Source organism: Electrophorus electricus, chromosome 4 (assembly GCF_013358815.1).
Source record: "Electrophorus electricus isolate fEleEle1 chromosome 4, fEleEle1.pri, whole genome shotgun sequence".
Classification (NCBI taxonomy): Eukaryota; Metazoa; Chordata; class Actinopteri; order Gymnotiformes; family Gymnotidae; genus Electrophorus; species Electrophorus electricus.
In genome coordinates this window covers 6678020-6697351 of record NC_049538.1, presented here as the reverse complement: position 1 = coordinate 6697351, position 19332 = coordinate 6678020, and the positions used below count along the sequence as shown (strand labels likewise).

The 19332-nt window shown below is 44.7% G+C and overlaps 2 protein-coding genes across 2 annotated transcripts; both read right to left on the bottom strand.

The window, feature by feature from the left end:
* Nucleotides 1-2300: 2300 nt before the first annotated feature.
* On the bottom strand, nt 2301-3799 carry twist1a (twist family bHLH transcription factor 1a). Its single transcript, XM_027001399.2, has 2 exons — nt 3155-3799; nt 2301-2898 (listed from the first exon to the last, which is right to left on the bottom strand). The coding sequence occupies exon 1, from the start codon at nt 3689-3691 to the stop codon at nt 3191-3193; it is 501 nt and encodes a 166-aa protein (XP_026857200.1). The 5' UTR covers nt 3692-3799; the 3' UTR covers nt 2301-2898; nt 3155-3190.
* A 2035-nt stretch (nt 3800-5834) lies between these two features.
* Nucleotides 5835-6788, bottom strand: LOC113572053 (pancreas transcription factor 1 subunit alpha). The gene has a single exon (XM_027001307.2). It carries the CDS (start codon nt 6315-6317, stop codon nt 5835-5837), a length of 483 nt encoding a protein of 160 aa, XP_026857108.1. The 5' UTR covers nt 6318-6788.
* Between the last annotated feature and the right edge of the window lie 12544 nt (nt 6789-19332).

Genomic DNA, 19332 nt, shown 5'->3' with positions numbered 1-19332 from the left:
AAAAAAATCTCCCTCATTATTTATTTGTATTTCATATTTACGTTTAGCCCTTAAAAAGATAATTTTTACACAAAGAAGTGGGGAACTAAAATAATTGAGTTCAAATGCTGTTTTTATTAAGATGATTAAAAACTAACGTATAGATTACATTATGCGTTTCAAAATTTGAATGTGGTCGAACTTTTGGTTTCTCGGCATTTTACTTAGTTAAAACAAATGGGAAGATAATAGTCTAACCAAATGGGCCCATGCACTTGTGTAAGATAATATGTACTGGAAAATGCAACATTTATAACCACTAACCGTCAGTTTTTATAAAAGGTTTCACACAGGAAAAGTGCAATAAAGTTCTGATACGAGTCCGTCAAAAATAAAGAGGGCTACACAAATATTTACCATTTTCTTTGCTTCATGTTTCTTCTTTGCCACGGTCAGCAAAATTCCTACATAGTCCTCATTAAATCCCCCAGCCGAAGAAAAGAGGAAGGCGGAAAGGAGAAGGCTCACGCGAGTAGCCTTTAGTCCTCGCTCGCTTTTCCGATCGAAACGAAGGTTTCGGCAACAACAACAACAAAAATTAATTCCTCCAAATTCACGCGGACATTCCATTAAAAATAATATTCAACTCCTTTCTTTAATAACGACGTTAAAAACGAATTTCTGTCAGACGGTCTATCGCTATGCATGCATTCGAAGGCGGACCCCAGCTGCAACTCAACATCTGTTCGCTTCACGTGACTTTAAAGAAAAATACTAACAACATCTGGTAAAAATAAGTTTGATTCAGGTGCCTTGGTTCTTTCTCCGTCTCCAAGTCCCCCAGCCCTTAGGAATGCACGCCTGAATGTAACTTGTTTCATATATGAAACGTGGTTGAAGAGAGGAGTAGCGCCACAAAATACAGCAGAGAAAACTCCTTACAGAGGAAAATAGGCCTCTGTAGGTTTCTTGTGCTTCTTCTCATTTGCGCGGCCTAGATCTTGTCGAACTCGTGTCTGGTAAAAAAAAATTAAAAAAAAGCAAAAAAAAGAGCAATGTGAGATATCTTATGTAAAGGACATTTGTTTTGTGGCTATTTATTGACTATTACTATCTGACACATAGCTATATAGATGGGCGCTAATTTTCCCTCGCAAGCGGACCTAGATTTAAAAGCTGAATTACGTTCTCTTCCTTTCCTGACCGTTCAACGGAAATATGCTAATAGGCTAATATATCATAATGTTCTTCCTGTCTTAATTTAAAGGCTGCATTATGCCGCCTTTTCAAAACAGAACATTCGAAGGCTCAGTTCTGGACAATAAAATGTCGCATGGCGCTTGGCCGTTTTCACCCAGCGCACCTCCCCTTGACCCGACAAGCGCGCCCTCCATTTTATTGACATCTGGGAATTCTATACATGCTTCTGATCCCAATTACACACCTTCTTCAAATGGCACCGCGCTATGATTCTTCACATGATACTAAAATGGTTTCCCAGACCTGTTTTCGATCTGCCATACGAACCTTCCTTTTCTGCGGCACCAAACTATACATTACAGATAATTCCTACGCTTCTCTCAAATTTATCCACCATCAAATCATGGCTCCTTGCTAGTCTAGTTACACATAACTTTTTGTAACATCTTCTAGGCCTAATGCGCAAATGTGCAACCCTGACTGAGGCATTATAGTATAGTATAGTATACAAACACGATTTTATGAGATAATTGAATAAAGGTCACTGCAATGAAAATAATTTAATTAATAGTTTTTGAGTCGTACCTTTAATATTAAGCGGTTGAATAGTATGATGACATATCAAGTGTATAGGATAAAATTGGCCTGTCTTATTTATACGTGACTAAAAACTATCTGCAAGCGAGCCTGTTGCTTCTGTAATGCGCAAAATAAAGCTTTGGAATTGTTGCATTTCAGCAAGTGAAGAAACGTTTGGCGTGAAAAACAAATTCATATATACAAAATAAAAGTATCGAATTCAAAAGCAACCTAAGCAGATAATCATGATCCAGGGAATGTTTTTATTATTAATATTCACAGATTTTAAACGGCCTTGCTCCCACAATTATGGATTTGCTACAGACGTAACTTTAGTCATTTCAATGTACATTTCTCTTGGCTCGCTGATATCTACACTGCGATACACGAGTAATGTTAGGAATTTTTATTGGGATACTATAAAAGTAGGTACAAGACACTGGCCTATGAATTGTCCATAATTGCAAAACCAGCCTGAATTGTTATACTGAAACCGGTTTTATTGCAAAAAAAAAGCCCCCCCCCAAAAAACCCCCCCCAAATAAACCAAAATAAAAAACAAAAAAACAAACAAAAAAACAAACAAACAAAAAAAAAACCCTGCTTATTTACAACAAGAATCAGAAATGCATGTAGACACCAGATCCATCCTGCATCACGACAAGGATCAATAAATAAATAAACTTTCAAGAACCAGACCAAAAAGAAAATGTTTACACATATATGAGCCAAGTTTCGTTCACTGACGAAATAAATATGACGACAGTCACTTCATGGCCGTGTCCACACTGTCAGCCTGAAAGTAACTGCCTCCTGATGCAGTCTTTCTGTCTTGGGATGAGATGGCTAGGCTTCGCTACATGCACGTGTAGCCTACAGAAAGGATCAAGTTCCCACATTCCTCGTCGCAATCTGCAATCACAAGAACAGATCTGGATGCGCTCCCTCTTCTACTGTAATCGTTTTCGTAAGTGCTCGCAACGGCGCCACGTTCCACCCGCTAAAGATTGTCTCCAACATCTTGTCCTTATAATCCGTGCCTGGTTCGTCTGCAGGCTGTGTTGGTTTTGGTCCCTAATTCTTCTTGTGAGCTGCCTGTGTTCTGCTCAAAGCAGCATTCTGCCGCTCAAAGTTGGAAATCTGCACAAAGAAAAGTCAGATATATTAGAATCCATAAGTATGTAAAATCAGTGACAGTAATATCTGTCCCATAGCTAAAATCCTTTTAAAATCTATATATTATGAAACTTGCTTTTCAATTGGCTACCTTCTTCAGAAAGGAAGACAAAACTGAAATAATCCATATAATGAAACTGAAAATTAGTTGTGGGAAAACTTCTGCAACCCTGCCAGCCTACTTGACCAATCCAAGATAAAATTCTGAGGTTTGCATTACCATGCTCGCTAGAGCCACGGGTCCGCGCGGACACCGTTAGTGAGATGTTGACATGGACCACGCGCCTTCCATTCTCCAAACAGAAAACGCGTAGCTCAGTCTTTCGTGTGCCACATAACTGCAGCTTGCCATTCTGGAGTCCAGCTCGTCGCTCTGCAAAACCTGGCAAAGGAAATCAATGTACCGGGCAGCCAGCTTTAACGTCTGTATTTTACTCAGTTTGTCAGAGGGTAAGGTGGGGATGATTTTCCGCAAAGACGCGAATGCCTCGTTGAGAGATTGCGTCCTCTGTCGCTCGCGAACGTTCGCCATGACCCGTTGCGTCTGAAGATCCTCGAACGACTGCGGACTGCTGCTACACTTTTTGCCTCTTTTCCCAGGGGTCGGGCTATCTGAATCCTCCCCGTTTTTCCTGCTGCTTCTTTTCCTCCCTCCTCTCTTCTGCTGCCTGTCGAACTCCTCTTCGCTGTTACCAAGGCTGTCCACTGGAGACTCCGGGGAGCTCGACTCCTCCTGCATGGTCTCTTCCTCAAACATCGCCTTTCCGCGAGCGTCGCACCCCGTGCAACAGTCCAGAGTACCAGGCGCAGTGGTTTGTATTTCCCTCTTCGAAAACTTTAGGTGTCACACTCTCGCGCTGGCTCGTGCGCCACGGAGGTGTTGCTCAACTTCAGCGAAAGTTAGGGAGCTCTTATAGCCTGGAAGGCGCAAACTATTTGGGGAGGCTTGTGATTGGGTAAGAATGTGTGCGACGTAAGACCAAGGGGTAGGAGAGGCCAAGCAACTATCAAAAAGTTTCCGTTATTCGAAAATCTATTCTTTCAGTTAATGAACTCAGTGTAGAACGAGTAATAAGCACAGTTTAAAGAAAATAAAAGATGAAAAGAAATGTATTTGCCAACTACAAACATCTAATTAGGCAACCTGAACTGATAGAAATGGTGATTTATTGAACTATATTCTGTTATTTGGAAGATAATGGATTTTTATATGCATTATTAACAGTAAAATACAATATTCCAAGTAAATTCAAACCAGATAAACAGATAAATAAACGAAACTTTAGGAAAAACGTCAGTTTGACTAATAGCAATATGACAAGTAATTAAATAATACTTAGCTTTTAAATAATAATTCATCATTCAAGTTAGTATGCCTGATCCTTTATGGGCGTGGAGTTCTAGAACAGGATAGAAGTTTCATTGGATGAGCTCCTTATCCACGAAGAAACGCGTCCTCTACTTTTCGCATCAGAAGGGAGGAGCGGACCGAGCGGATAAACTCATGTGCAGCCCTTGTTAAAATATGACCTCCTCACGTGAAACAGTGTAGCGGAAATTCTTATCACCGTATAGGAATCCTATATTGTGCATCAAGGTTGCACCTATTTATAACTTTAGTAAGTTGTTGGGTTATAGGTAATGTATGAGCTGTCTTCGTTCATTTGTTCTGAGTATGTCAAAAATTCGAGCTACATCAGAGTCTGTTATCTAATTTGCCACCGTTAAAGAGAAGAGTAGGCTACGTCTGGATTTCCTAAATAGACCTCACTGTTTATCTTTACATGCTCAGGGTAGTTCTGAAATACATGCCAATGTTAGTATTTAGTCCACAGGGAATGAGAGCGAAGGCTGAGCATTTGAAAGCCAAAGCATACTCGGGTTTCCCGCTGGACGGTTTTATGCTTATCCGCGTACACTGCAGGTCGCCTAGAGCTGAGCAGACGACTCACCGACTGTGCGACAAAAACGCAAGGCAAACATTAAACTGAACGAGATGAGTCAAAAGAAAACAGACTAAAATGTCCTTAGCTGTCACATGGATTCAAAAGCTTGTTAACGAACCCGTTTCTGCCCTTGTTTAACACTGCTTAAAGAATTCAGATTGTAAGATAAAAGTCTAAAAAGCTTGCAGAGTATGCAAAGGTTTTCATCCGACGCTGAAAGATAAATGAGAGAAGAGTGTTTCAGGTCGCCAAAGCACCGCTGAGCTCCTATGCGCTCCTAGAAAAATAGGTTATGCCGCTTTTGAACACGCCACGGGGAGGCGCACCATAGAAAGTAATCGATGAATCAAAACCGAATCATTCCTTAGACCGAGCCACTCTCTGACGTCATTGTGTTTCGTGACTCATCACAACAGTCATCACAAAGCTCAAAGCAGCATCCACAGTGACAGCGTGTGAGTCGAGCGAAACAAACGCATTCAACGAAACTGTGCAATGCATCGTTTAAAAACGCAAAACATATATAAAATTAATCTCACAAACCTTCATGGCAGGAAAAAAATTCTCAGCTAACCACCTTAGTGTGTGAAAGCTGTCTGCAGGTACCTGTAGCGTGGAAAGCTCTGTCCGTGGTCCTGAAAGACCTGACACACCTGAGTACTGGAATGTTGGTTGGGATGAGGACGCACACCTGTTCAGTGACGTTATATGTACGCAGTAACTTAAAATTAAGTCTAAATTACCTAAATTAATGAAAGTCTAAGTCAATTTCTATTCGCTGACATGAAATTAAAGTTTAGAAATCGCGAAGGAGTGGTTATAATAATAATAATAATAATAACAATAATAACAATAATAATAATAATAATAATAATAATAATAATCGCACCAACCATCAATATCATCATTACTGAATGCACCAAAAGGTCCAATAATTTTTTTCATTATGTTTTTTTATTTTTCCAATAATTCCGTCATGAAAGAGATGTATATGATCGCAAGACGCAACGTTTCAATCCTCGACAGCCTTTTCTCATACGCGAAAGTAGGAACTTTCTTGCGAAGCTCGTCGAACGCTTCGTTGAGGCTGAACATTCTTTTGCGCTCCCTAATATTGGCGGCCTGGCGTTGAACGGTGGTAATTATTCGCTTTCTCTTAGTTCTCTCGCCGTGGGAGCTCAGGCAATAGACGGACGAATTAGCCAGAACCGTCTTAGCTTTATATTCATTTCGTCGAGCACCTGAATTCTCGACTCCCCGAACGGACGCTGCGTCTTCGTTGGATCCATGAAAGTCCATATGATACAAGTCCGCGCTCAGGCCATCTGCAGGTCCAAAGACCGAACGGGGTGGCAGTTCCGTGTAGTTTGTACCACTGATGAAGTTAAACGTTGGATCTAGAAAAGGCCTTTGCGTATCCATGTTTCTTATAGCCATTTCTTATATGTACAAATCACAGAAAACCATCCATTTCACTGATGAAAAGGTCCATAAAAAGGTGAACATGGTGACTATAAAAGCAAAAACACTTTAGCTAGAGTCGTTAATACTAACGTAGCTGTGGAGTAGGGTCTACTTTTCAATGGAAGAAGACATGGCGTCTAAGCCTAATGTGAGACAACGGCCAGTGGTTCGGGTCGCGTGGATGCCAATAACGCCGTAACTCACTCTTGCAATCCTGTCAGAGCGTTAAACTTAGTTCCTTTTTGGCAAGGGTCCAGTGGGTACAGTCCTGCTGTTTTAATAAGTCTGTAAATTCGGCCCGCTTTCATGTCTTTAGATGTAGACAAAATCCATTTTAGAAATCCAGTTTAAACCCAGTTAAGAGAGAGGTCCATCAGTCCTCCTGTGCTGGTTCTGCCATTTGATCTCAGGAGTGTTCGCTGGCCCTTAATGATGTTCTAAAGAGAAGAGACCCTTGACAAAGGGTCAACCAGTCGTGTTTACTCGGTTTCCCAGTGCACTGGAGGCTAAGTAATGAGACTTCTGTTACTTAAATGGCCAATGTTAGAGAGCAAATATAACATTCCCTAACAGTCACTATACTTGAGCTGCCTTTCTTTTGCAAATTAGTGCAAATAGTTGCCTGTTACCATGGAGAACGAATAGTTTCCACTGGTGCCTCTACAAATGTTAAAACATATAAATGTGATCTAACAAGGGTTATGTTGTGAAATAAAATGGCATTGGCTGTCATCATCCATAAGTCTATTTTTCTTAGTCATCTTCCACATTACAGCACAAAACCTTTAGGAACTGTGGTTCCTTATCCATGAGTCCTTCTACATAACCCAAATCAAGCAAATAATTGACCTTCCAGCATTAATTCTATATAAGGAACTTTGGGATCCTTATGTCAGTTGTAAAAGTGCAGTCATGTTTTATACTATACTGTCAATTAACCAACCTGAGGTGTCAAATTTAAGATTTCCACTGTCACACATTCTATTCAAAGTAAGTTCTTTTCTAATTTCATGCAGGTCTGGGAGAGCCTGCCAGGCTGTGGGCATTGCACTGGAGACCATTATGCCCACAAAGGTCCCTGAGGTCATGACGGAGTAGGTAACATGCAAGTGAACAAGACTTTGTGTTGACCTGCCTATGCACTTGCAGTGTTACCGCGCTCCCTTTCTCCCCCTCTGGGTGCATGCGTGTGTGTGTGTGCGCGTGTGCGTGTGTGTGTGTCTCAGGACAGAGTGGGTGCGTGGTGATTTAAGAGAACAGCTCATTCTGTCTTCTGTATCAAGCCTTTTTGCTGGTTCTTGTGGATAAGGGGAACTCCGTCTGGTGGATATTTATGCAGAGTAATCAAAAAGGTGTGAGATGATGGTGTCAGTACAGAATGTCAGATAGGCAGTAGAATTGGAAAAGAGAACCTTTTAGCCAAAATAATGCGGGTCGGGGATACTGAAGGACCCTCCCCCAATGAGACCACACACCTGACCAAGTATGCTAAAACATATTTTAGAATAAGCATTATAAAACATATTAATAAATCACATGAACTGTATCATAGATTGGGTGTCAAATGACAAGGATATTTGATGAGTTTGCATAGATATCTACAGAAGGTTAGAGTTTTTCTTCTCTCTCACTCTCTTGTTCTCTCTCTCTTACTCTTTCTCTTTAGTTCTCTCTTGCTCTCCCTTTGTGAGTCTGACTTTTCTGTTTTCCTGGTAGCAAGATAAACATGATGTGCACATTCCTGCTGTTGTCATGGAGACACTGAGAAAGCACAGCTGGACGCGGAGAATATGAGGTAATCCAGAGCCCCTGAGCCCTGGGGGCTGCTGGGTAAATATTGATTTTAAATAAGAAATAAAATAAGTGGAAATAAAGCAGGAAAAAACAAGCACATCTCAATTCACAGACAAAAACCATTCAGCACTTTTGCAGTTACTTGGCAGAATGCAGATACTGTAGGGCACCGCAGAACTTCCTCTTTATGAATGCTGCTTTAAAGAAGTCCCTAAAAGTTCATAAGAGTTCCTTGTACTGATGCTGGCCAATGTTAATTTACTTAGACCAGACAGTTAATATTGCCAAACAGATGTAATACAGACGCACACAACTTTCACAACCTCTTTAGATAAGATCCTAACTGTAGAACAATCTCCTGACTTTGCAATCATCATATAAGCAAGACAGAATTACCAGTGAAAAGATGGGAATGGTGTTTTCTGAAGTGGGAGTTGTCTCACAAGGGATCGAGTTCAAATCATGCATCCCAGAGAAAAAAAAACACTTTAGTGCTATTAAACTGATCGAGTCCCTTGAGAACGCAGGGCTGAAGGCCGAGCGCACAACCCGGGCCAGATCCAGCTCATTTGGCCTGGGGCTTTTGGAAGTGGACCTCAGATAAGACTGGTGCATGCACAGGAATATGGCTATCTGCTTCCTCAAGTCCCAAGTCGTCCCCCCCTCCCCCCTCCCCCCAGCACCCCCTGAGTTTCCTCTCACTTTGTTGTGCAAGATCTGTGGATAAAGTCTTTTAAAAAGAAAAAGAATATGGGGCCATTACTCGACTCACCAAAACACAAAACAAACAGGCTCTTAATCGCACCCGCGGGGAAAGATCATGACTGAGATGGGCATGAATGGTGAGGTGGCGTCTCAGGGCGGCGAGAGGGGGTGAGATTGGGCACGATGAGAAAGGGAGATGGGCTCGGAAGCTGAAGTCTGGGCCTGGGGCTGATGGAAGACATACGTGACATTCTGATTCACAGGGGGCTCACCTGGCACACCTCCGCCCCGTTACTACGCCGGGTGGACCACAAAAAACATTTAACTCAAACAAACTGGGTCTCGTCTGCACTGGAAACCCTCAGGTTTAGGCTGAGTGCAGAAATCTCGGCCAGAATCATATTCTATCTTGGAGTCTCTTCCCACAGTGTAGCTGTTCCAACCAAATAACACACACCAAGCCACTCCAAGTGCTTCCGCTGCTCCAGAATAGAAGTATCACAGTGCCGATCTGGCTGCTTGCTCCTTCTGTTTACATACCCTACGTCTGACAAGAAAGGCAAAGTCTGTAGGTAAGAAACATCATGATAAAAAAAAGCCAGTGAGTGATTTGTTAAATTAATACTGTTGATCTATTTTGATCACTTAATGGTGTTTTAATATAAAACCCCACCCATGTGCCGCCGAGATTTGATCCCTAAATCTCCGATGCGTGTGCTGAATGCGGAGATATAGACGTCCTAGTCTGATCTTGACGCTCTTGCGCTAGTGCGGTTTTACAGTCTCACTTTTACTGCCTCACTTCCTGTGGGTCATAGGCATAGCATAGTCTTCCCCCTCAGCACAGATAAATCTGAAATTAAATATCTGGCCCAGCCTCTTGCCGGGTCCCATGGTTCGTTTTCTCCCCCCCACCCCTCAGTTCTTGATACCATCACTTTACAGCTATTTTATGGTCTGCTTATAAAGCTGTAACTGTTAATGAGCTGTATTCACAGAACAGAAAAAAAAACTTGAATTACCAATAACCAACCCCCTAAAGCATCGACTGTGTTACACCGACGCAGTGCTACGAGTTTGGCCCGACTTGTATGCTAGAGACATAAACAGAAATACAAAAACGCAAAAGCCAATGCATCTGACAAGAATAGCAGTTTCAGAAAGCTGGAACACGTGGTGTTGTCTTACTTTATATTCTGCGTGTGGCCACGGGATATATTACGCGTAAGATTTATGCGTAAGGTATAGGTCTCTGAGAGGTGGAAGTGCCCCTGGCCTCATGCTCGTTCTCGGAGCTGCGGTGGAATTTCCTGTGCGTGCCCGTGCAGTGAAAGATGGGCTGTGGGGCCTTTTAGCGTGTTGCTGAGGCACGGCCATTATGCGCTTTGAAAGTTTATGCTAAAACAATTAGGCTCGCCTTTACGTTCGTTGAGCGAAGGATTTATGCTTACAGCGCCGCGCCGGCGGTTTACACGACAAAGAAGACTGCCTGTTTCGCACTTTCAGAAGGGAGGAGGCCAAGAAGTGGAGGGAAAAAAAACAAAACAAAACTTAAGACTGTAGTCAGTATCTCACGTGGTCTCAGGTGTCGCGCTCGCATTGTGGAAACAGAGCCTGTATTTTTCATTTGCATTTTTAAATTCAAATCCCATTGTATCCACGCACCGATCATACCACGCGAATAGCATAGCCTTGAATTGCATACGTTGCATAGAGCTGGATCTGGTTTTTACCTCCTCTACTGTTTTCCCGCGGTCACCTTCCGTGACAAGATGAAGTCTGTATCAGAGTCTTCCTGCCTTAATGGAAAATATACATTACGCTTACGGCATTTAGCTGAAATGCCATAAACGTAATAACAATAAACACTGAGTCCTTCATTCTGACTCCCTCCAAAAGACTCCTCTACCTACCCTGCTTTCCCTAATGAATAAGGGCATTGGCTATTTTTTTTTTGTAACCACAGTGCTTTCTGTCCTGTCTGGTCTCATATATCCTTGGCACGGTGGGTGGTAAATCCACAGGCTTCGCTCTACGTGTGCCTCTGCGTGTGATCTTGTGCAGGGGCAGAAAACTGGGGCCTCCTCTTCTGCAAAACGTAAGATCACACGGAAAAACGTGAGACGTCACAGCTTGTGTCTCCTGCGTCCCCGTGAAGCAGCCTCGCCTTGTGCCATCGGCGAGTCTTGAAGACACCAAGTCCTCCCTGTTTCACCGGGATCCATAGGAGGTGCTGCGGGTGCTGATAGCTTGGACTCCCACACTCCGCTCAGGTGCAGGAGCTGTGGTGTCCACCCTCCCACTCGCAGTGTTGTTTGGGAGCTGTGCCGAGGAGCTGGCAGTAGAACACGATCAGAATGGTGGCATCTTGAGCAATTTACACACAACCCGGCAGAAAAGTGGCAAAGTTTTTGCTGTTCTCAGCTCACAAACAGCCACGGTGGGTTAGCAGACAAGGCAAATCGCTGCATTCATTCAAAATATATTTATGTCCCTAGTACACCAACTATCATCCAACAGACTCTCAAGTTACTGTGTAATATTGTATGGTGACTTTGGCGCGGGCATTCACATCGTTTTGAAAGCAACACTTTAAACTAATGCTTCCACAAATACAGTGGTCAGACCTTGTCATAGTTTGTGCACCAACACATCTAACAATTAAAATCAGCTTTCACCAGTTTTGTTTGCATTAAACTGTATTTGGAAGAACACTGAGCTGTAAACACAGTCATTCTTAATCACATTGCTAATTTGGGACTACATAAACCACTCACTGTTCTTGGATGAAACCCCCACCTTGCTGATCCAGTCATACCCATAAATTCTACGGCCAAATATAACCATGCTTGTTACGCAGAAAGCCTTCCCGGATAAAACATCAGTTCTAGTGTTTAGAGTCTAAACATTTCTAAAGCTGAATTGTCATTGTATGCATTGCATAGGCATTTTTCCTTCAAAGCGTACCGCACTAGGAGTTACAGTTGCCAAAAATGGTCGAAGAGTTCCTGAAAGCTAACGATAGCTAAAGCTATTTAAGGATATTTAAATGTAGCAATAAAGTGTGTAAAGTGTGCATGTGAAGTGGAGAAGGTGGCATGGGGGCGTGGTTAACTGTAATGAGGTGGTAAATGGTGCCGGAGCAGTCACGCGTCAATGCCTGCGCCGTTGCATTTGCCCAGGAAGAATGAACACATCCAGCGTTCGATCCCTGGGCTTTCTGGACCTTTCCTTTTCCAAAAGAACACACTGTACGCTGCCGAAGGATCTCCCTTGCGCACACAAGCCGCCGGCCGAGCCGCATCAACCCCGCGCAGGCCAGAAATGATTGCTTTAAGGAACAGAGGCCCTCCTCCGAAGACGGAGAGGCTCGCCTTTGTCCTCCAAAAGAGGGATGACGGTGGAATATGAGGACAGAGAGAGAGAGAGAGAGAGAGGGAGAGAGAGAGAGAGAGAGAGAAGTCAAAGGGAAGAGAGTTACAGCTGAGAAGGGAGAGGCAGCCTGGGGGCAGGAGGAGGAGGGGCCGCGACACTCGGGGTGTAGACTGGACCTTTCTGTAACCGTGCCAGAGCGATTCCTCTAGAGACTCGGGAATGTAGGTATGAGCCTCTGTGGCCAGAGGAAGCAGGGAGAGAGATAGAGGAAAAGAAAGAGAGATAGAGAGAGAGGGAGGGAGAGAGGGAGGGAGAGTAATGTAGGCGATTTGTGGGTCGGTGCCTTCCCTCCATGTCTCAGGCTTATTGGTCTCCATTCTCCACTATAGGCCGTCCTGTGTTTGCACAGCTGGGCGGACAGCGCAGAGAGATGGACGGAGAGATCCCATCAACCCTCCCCCCCAACCTCCCTCGCAACCCCCCAAACACCCCCCCCCAACACCACAGCACTTGCACCGGGGGTTTCCACCACTCTTAGCTCTAAGGTGCTACAGACCCTGTTTGGAGTTTGTTTGCCTTAGCAGGCTACCTCACCATGACTCCAGCCTGCTTGTATTTTTACAGAACCATCTTTCGTTTGCCACGAAGATCTAACCACTCTCTGTTTTCCTTCATTATTTCCCCTCTGTCCTATTTATTTTGTTTGTGTTGTGCTTTTTTTTTTTAAAAACTCTCCTCTATATTCCATAAAATCCCTACCGCTCTGCATGATTTCATCTACGATGCCATGATTGTCTGTGTAGTCCAAGAACTTGAGAATTCAAGTGGGGACTGTTATTACTTTGGCCGGCATCGCAAGGCTATTGTGGCCGTCATTAAAAAAACTGCTCTGTTTTCAAAACCACTTCATGCTAAGAGGCAATCCAGGCATGGCAGACCACAGTGACTGTGAGAAGCATTTGTTCGGATGAAAAATACGTACTGTAGAGTCAATCTCAAAATAGCTTGTTGAGTGCAGATTAAAATAGTAGTGGGGTCTTTAGCTGTCATCACTGGCAGTGATAATGGTATGCTATACACATATGAATTCACCTCTAATCTGTTAGTCCAGCTCACAAATGGGGAATGTTATTTATTTAGTAGAAGTTGCTATAATCAAAGTGATTTTGTAGCTTTGTGGTGTAAGATTCTAATCTTTTAGTTAAGCAGAGTGTGTGTGTTGGGGGCATGAAGCTTGTTTAATAAGACTAGATGGCTCTAAGAGCTTCCATGACGGCGCCTATTTGGTTAAAGGGCAGTGAAGTTGCTTACTGTTTGATGTGTCTGTGTTGGCCTGCCACGGTCTGCCCACGTGTTCTTATCCCACCTGTGACTGAACGGACAGTGACCACAGGTGGAACAGCTGGGCAACAGATGTGCTCGTTATCCAGCGTATGCCCCCCCTCCCCCCACCCGCTCGCAGCTCTGCTGACCATCTTCTCTCATCGGCATGTGCCTTACGATTCCCGTTTCGCAGGGGGAGGGGCCCATGGAAGCGTGTGGGAAGGAGTTCCGTGCGGCGGGAGGCTGTCCGACGCGAGGGCCGAGGTTAGTCAAGGCCTTTCAGCACTTTGGTGCTCCTCTGGATCCGTTCAGTGAGGAGCCGGCAGAAAATCCCAAACAGATGTCCGTTTCTCCCGTTTTTGGAAGCATGCATTTCCAATTAGCCGGCAGCCTCCGAAGCCATGTGGCCTTGTGCGGCCCACGCGGTCTAGTCCTGCACAGCCGCGCGCTAATGTTCAGGAAGCCTTACATCACTGAAAAATAAACTGGGCTGGGTGTAAATATGTTTGTGTGGCTAGTTAACAAACTATAAATAAACCTATTACTCCCAAACCCTCTTAAAATTCTCCCAATGACTAATGTCCGTTACGCCTAATATTGCTGCGTTTAAATTTAAGCTCTGCCAGCAAAGTGAGCACCATATATATATATATATATATATATATATATATATATATATATATATATTCATAAATGGACTATCCAAAGCAATGAAGTAAATGTAATTTAGGATTTAAGGGCCATGGGTGAAGGTGGGTATGCTATTTTGCAAGTCTGGCTTGCTAAACTGCTATTTAATACATACACAAGTGTTTTTCTGAACGAAAATAGACTGAGAGCATACGCCTGGTTATGTGGAATGAGCAACTTCCTTCTGAAGACTTGGTTCAATCAGGCCCTTAGTACACACATTCTGCAGCAAATTTTTTAAAAGCAAAATGAAGCTTTTTGATTTTAAAAGCCGAACCCTCGAGTGATTACAAAGCACTTTCTCAGCTATTGTGCATGTAGAGAATGTTATCTTCCATAATTAGCAAACCTCAGCACTAATCTGAAACGCTCGACTGCCACTCTTGCGCAGCGATGGCGGCGTTTGGTGCCGCACCGGGTTTCCGCGCGCCTTCTCCCATGAGTCCTTCCTACAGCACCACGGTGGCGAGAAAGGTCCGCCCAGTCCCCGTCCGCTAACTCCCCGGGCCCTCTGCTGTGGAAATTAAAAGTCCGCACCCGATAGCTCTGACTGAGCGGCCTCCAGTACGGGAGTGAGTCCTCGGGGTCTTAATTTTGCAAAGTGAACAGGAGGCGGGGGGCAGAGTGGGAATAGTGAATACGGACATGCACTGACTGCGGGGAACAGGGGAATAATAACTCAAGAAGAGCAGAGGGAGAGAGAAGAGACAGCGATATTTCTTCTCTCCTCCCCAGCTGTGGAACCTCACATCTGGCGCGGTGCGGGCCAGATTGATGCCAGGCCGGCAGGCAGTGGTGGCCCTACCCCGCCGGCGCTGAAATGTTGTTCTTGGACTGCAGCACTGCCCTCCGCAGGCTCGGAAAGACTCCCTCCCCACCTCAGAGACTCTCTCCCCTGCCCCCTCCACGTCTCCTTCCCCCAGCTTGCCAACACAAACCCCCAAAGCCGCAGCCGCTTCACTGCTGACGGGCAGAAATTAATCGTGAAGGCCTTACATGGAGTGATTTATCAACGGCCACTCCAGTTCACAGCCTGCGGTCAGGCAGACTGGGGCCTGGGAGCTCTGAGGAACCTGGCCACAGGGAAAGTCCGAGAGAGAAACAGCCAGACAGCCAATCAGAGAGGCAGATTTACCGTTAGCGTTCACCAGGTACCAAGAATCTTTGATTGAGTAAAGAATGGATCATGACTAAATCAATGATCCAGAAAGGAAAACCGCATGTCTTGCACGTCTGTACTACCTTTAACATGTTCTAAACATGTAAACCTGTCTCCAAGGAAACCAACTGTGACTCAGATCGAACACAAGCCTCCCCATCTGCCTCCAGCTGATCTCACTGCCCACGTAAACACCGTGCTGGCTTCTGCCCTGGAGACCGTGGGCGACATCCCAGAATAATCAGTCACTACGATCCCTGGAACAGTAAATAATAATGAAGGTCCCTGGAACACTGAAAGTTTTATCCTTTTAGGCTAGAAGGCAACACATGGACTTGGCTAGCAAAACATCCAAGTCTTTAATCAAATACTGTAACTTCAGAGGACATTGTAGTTTCCCACAGCGACACCTCGAACAGGGAAAAATTCGATAAAGAATGGTCAATCAGTATGAATGGCTTCTCTCTCTCTATCTCTCTCTCTGTCAACCTTGTATACTTCGGAGGTGCAAGAAAGGAGTCATCATTCTGGACACAGTGATGGCCTGTCCAGCATCCAGCCGGTCACATTTTGAGTTGCCTGAGCAAAGCCTGGACCCATTGTAAAGTTTCCTGGGCTGGGCTAGTCCAGCTGGGCCTCCCTGTGCTGTTCTGGCCCAGCCTGGCACCTTTGTGCTGGACTGAGCTGCAGTAGCAAGTGGGCTCCTGTGTGTTGGACACAGCTGCTGTTGCGCAGGTTTTTTTATGCAGGAATCATCTACTGTAGTACGATTGTGTGTGCTCCAGTGACCTACTGTAGCTAGCACTGTTATATGTACTGGTATTTGTGTGCTGGACTGGGCTACTGTAGCCTGGTATCTGTGTGCAAGACTGGGCTAATGTGGGCTGGTACCTGTGTGCTGGACTAGTAACTATAGCCTAGTACCTGTATACTGGATTGGATTATGTAGCTTGGTATTTGCGTGTTGGACTGGGTTACTGTACCCTTGCATCTGCGTGCTTGACTGGTCTACTGTAACCTGGAATCTTTGTTGCTGGACTGGGCTAATGTAGCTTGCAGGCTTCTCTGTGCTGAACTGAGGTTCAGTGGCCACAGTGGTCTGCCCTCTCACTCTAGACAGGATCCCCTCTGTTGCCTACACAGGACACTCGGTAGGCAGTGAGCCCATTGATCATTATTGCCAGTCTTGGGTATCTTGGAAGGAACAGTGTAGCAAAAGGAGGGTATTTACAGAGCTTTAAATGGCCCATATTAAACGGTGGCTTACCGCAGTTTAAAAGGTTCTGGTGCATTTTACGCAAGTTAGCCAGTGGTTAAGTATGTCAATATTTAGGGTAATTTAGCCTGCCTAGGCAAAACTAACGCTGTGAATAGTGGTGCAGATATGAAGGGTCTGCAGATGTGTTCATCTTCTGGCACCCCAGGTAGACACTCAGGTGTCACCTTTGTAAATCCTTCCGTGCTTGCTGTCCCGGCACATTTATAGGATGTGGACAACTGATCATATATTAAAAAAAACGTTCACTGGAGGTTATTTGCGATGCAAGGCTGCCAGGTTATGATGTGTTCACTGTGTCTGGTGATGGAGATGTATTTTTCTACCCCCTCATCTCTTTTTGTGTACTGATTTGTTCACTGTGCCTTAGTGAGGTGGTCTGAGGACCTTTTGGTCAGGTGACTTCTGTGAAGGTGTGAGAGGTTGGCTGGGCGGGGAGTGGAGTTTTCTGCATGGTGCTGGCTGTTTCCTGCATAGGTGGAGGGCCTACCTGTGACCTGTGGCCCAACCCCCTTCCCCCCACCCTGTTAAAGCACATTAAACACACTTCACCATGAGACGCACCATTTAGAAACAGGTCCAAGGAAAGGTATTAGAGAGGAGACGAGTTTTCCACTATAAATCCAGGAGGGCTGGGTTTATGTGGGGAGGCCAGGAGGGAGGGAGGGAGGGAGGGAGGGGGAGAGAGAGAGAGAGAGAGAGAGAAACAGCCAACCAGCCAGCTAGTCAGAGAGAGAGAGAGAGAGAGAGAGAGAGAGAGAGAGAGAGAGAGACAGACAGACAGACAGAGACAAGCTCAGGTTATATGAACTCAGAACTCAGTGAGATCCAGAAGCTGCAAAACAGCACTTAAAAGATGAAAGAGTCCTTTCCAAAGCATCCTAGAATAACCAGACCAATAAGAGAGAGCTGCACTGGTCTGGGCCGGCTGTTTGTGTGGTGGACAGTACAGCTCTCTTTTGGCCAGTTCTGGGACCTTTAAGTACATTTTTAAAATCAAACATTTGAACTCATCTATTCTATAAAAGCTATTAATTTCTATTAATGTGTGGTCATTAAGAACACCCATACCCACACACACTTTCTCTCTCTCTCACACACACAGGGGTGAGGGACTGTGTGTGTGAGAGATGATAATGCTTTAGATGGATGGGGTGAGGGTAAAGGTCAGAGACAGAGAAGGGCAAGGGGAGGTGCTGCTCACTTTACAGGAGCATAGGGGATCTGCTGTGGTCATTACTCCATTACACACACACACACACACACACACACACACACACAGAGGACATCAGAAAGCCTGCACCTGCAGGACTGGCCTCTCTCGGCGTCTGCTGTTGTAATCACGGCGCTGGAAGGCTGGCGGGGGTCTCTGGGGCCGCATGCCTGCTGCTGGTCTCATTCCTCGTTTCTGCCCACAGATCCATTCTCAAAACACACACAGATACATCAAGCACGCTGTCGACGAAAGCCAAACACACGTACCGCGACAGCAAACAAACGCTGGAAAGAAACGCCACTTTGTGAGAAGGTCTCCGAGAACGCTCAGAACCTTCTGTATCACTAGCTATTACCGAACTGTTAAACAAATATAAAACCTACAGGACATACTGCCAGCGAGGAAATCCTCTGAATCCCTTATGTCACGGATCAAATTCACAGCTCCACACACAAACGCTCCCAGTAAGGGAAGGAGGCCGGGAATGCTGTACCCTTGTGCTGCACTTTGGACAGTTACTCACCAGCCCAGCATACACACTCCGTCTGTGTCTCAGGACATCATCGTCTTGTTTTCTCTGACACTTTGAAATGAGGCTAAGCTAATTGTAATTTATAATGGATGTGGTGAATAGTATGTATTACGAAAACACACTTAAAACTATCAGCTATAAAATAACCAGCTAAGTAAGCATCTGTCGCTGGTAAGCATCTGTCAGGCACATATTTTGTGTGTGTGTGTGTGTATGTGTGAGGTGGTCGTGACCAGAGTCTCAGTCTCTCTCTCTGTCTGTTTCTATGAGCCTCATAGCAGCAGCTCAGTGTGTTGACATTACTTGAATACAGTTGTGTGGTATTAACCCCTTGTGGTACAGTCTCGTGGTATTAACCCTTTGCTTCCTGCTGATGCACATGGCTGGTCTCCAGTTTCCCTTCTGAGCCAGCAGGTCACTTAGGGCACACGGAGCGAGAATTCCAGCACAGCATCACTGTGACATAATGTGATGTAATCCAGCAAGAGGTCATAACTGGGACTTTTCCTTATTATCTTGTAATAATTGAAAATGCATCCTGATATTTAAAATGTGTAAAAACTGTGATTTTTCTCGCAAATGATATATAAAGAAAAAAATCCATGTTCCAGTAAAATAGAGGTTGTAGAGTGTGGAGTCAGCTGCAGTGTGTGTCTGAGCCTGGCGTAAACAGTTCTGTCCCAGACCCCAACGTGTCTCTGAACGGCCCCACATGCGGCTTATGTTACCGGGTCTGCCGGAGCCTGGCCAGTGTTGTTGGGAGTGTGTCGGCACAGTCCGTCAGCAGCATGCTGCGATGTGAGCACACACCCGAATATTATCTGGGAGACAGAAACACAACAGCATAGACGTTAACTGCAAATATAAACATAATAGTGTTTTGATCTCCATTTATCAAAACTCTTGAGAAAATATAAT

Coding starts and splice junctions, on each gene's coding strand:
- twist1a (XM_027001399.2), bottom strand. CDS start 3,691: ATGTTTGAGGAAGAGACCATGCAGGAGGAGTCGAGCTCCCCGGAGTCT.
- LOC113572053 (XM_027001307.2), bottom strand. CDS start 6,317: ATGGCTATAAGAAACATGGATACGCAAAGGCCTTTTCTAGATCCAACG.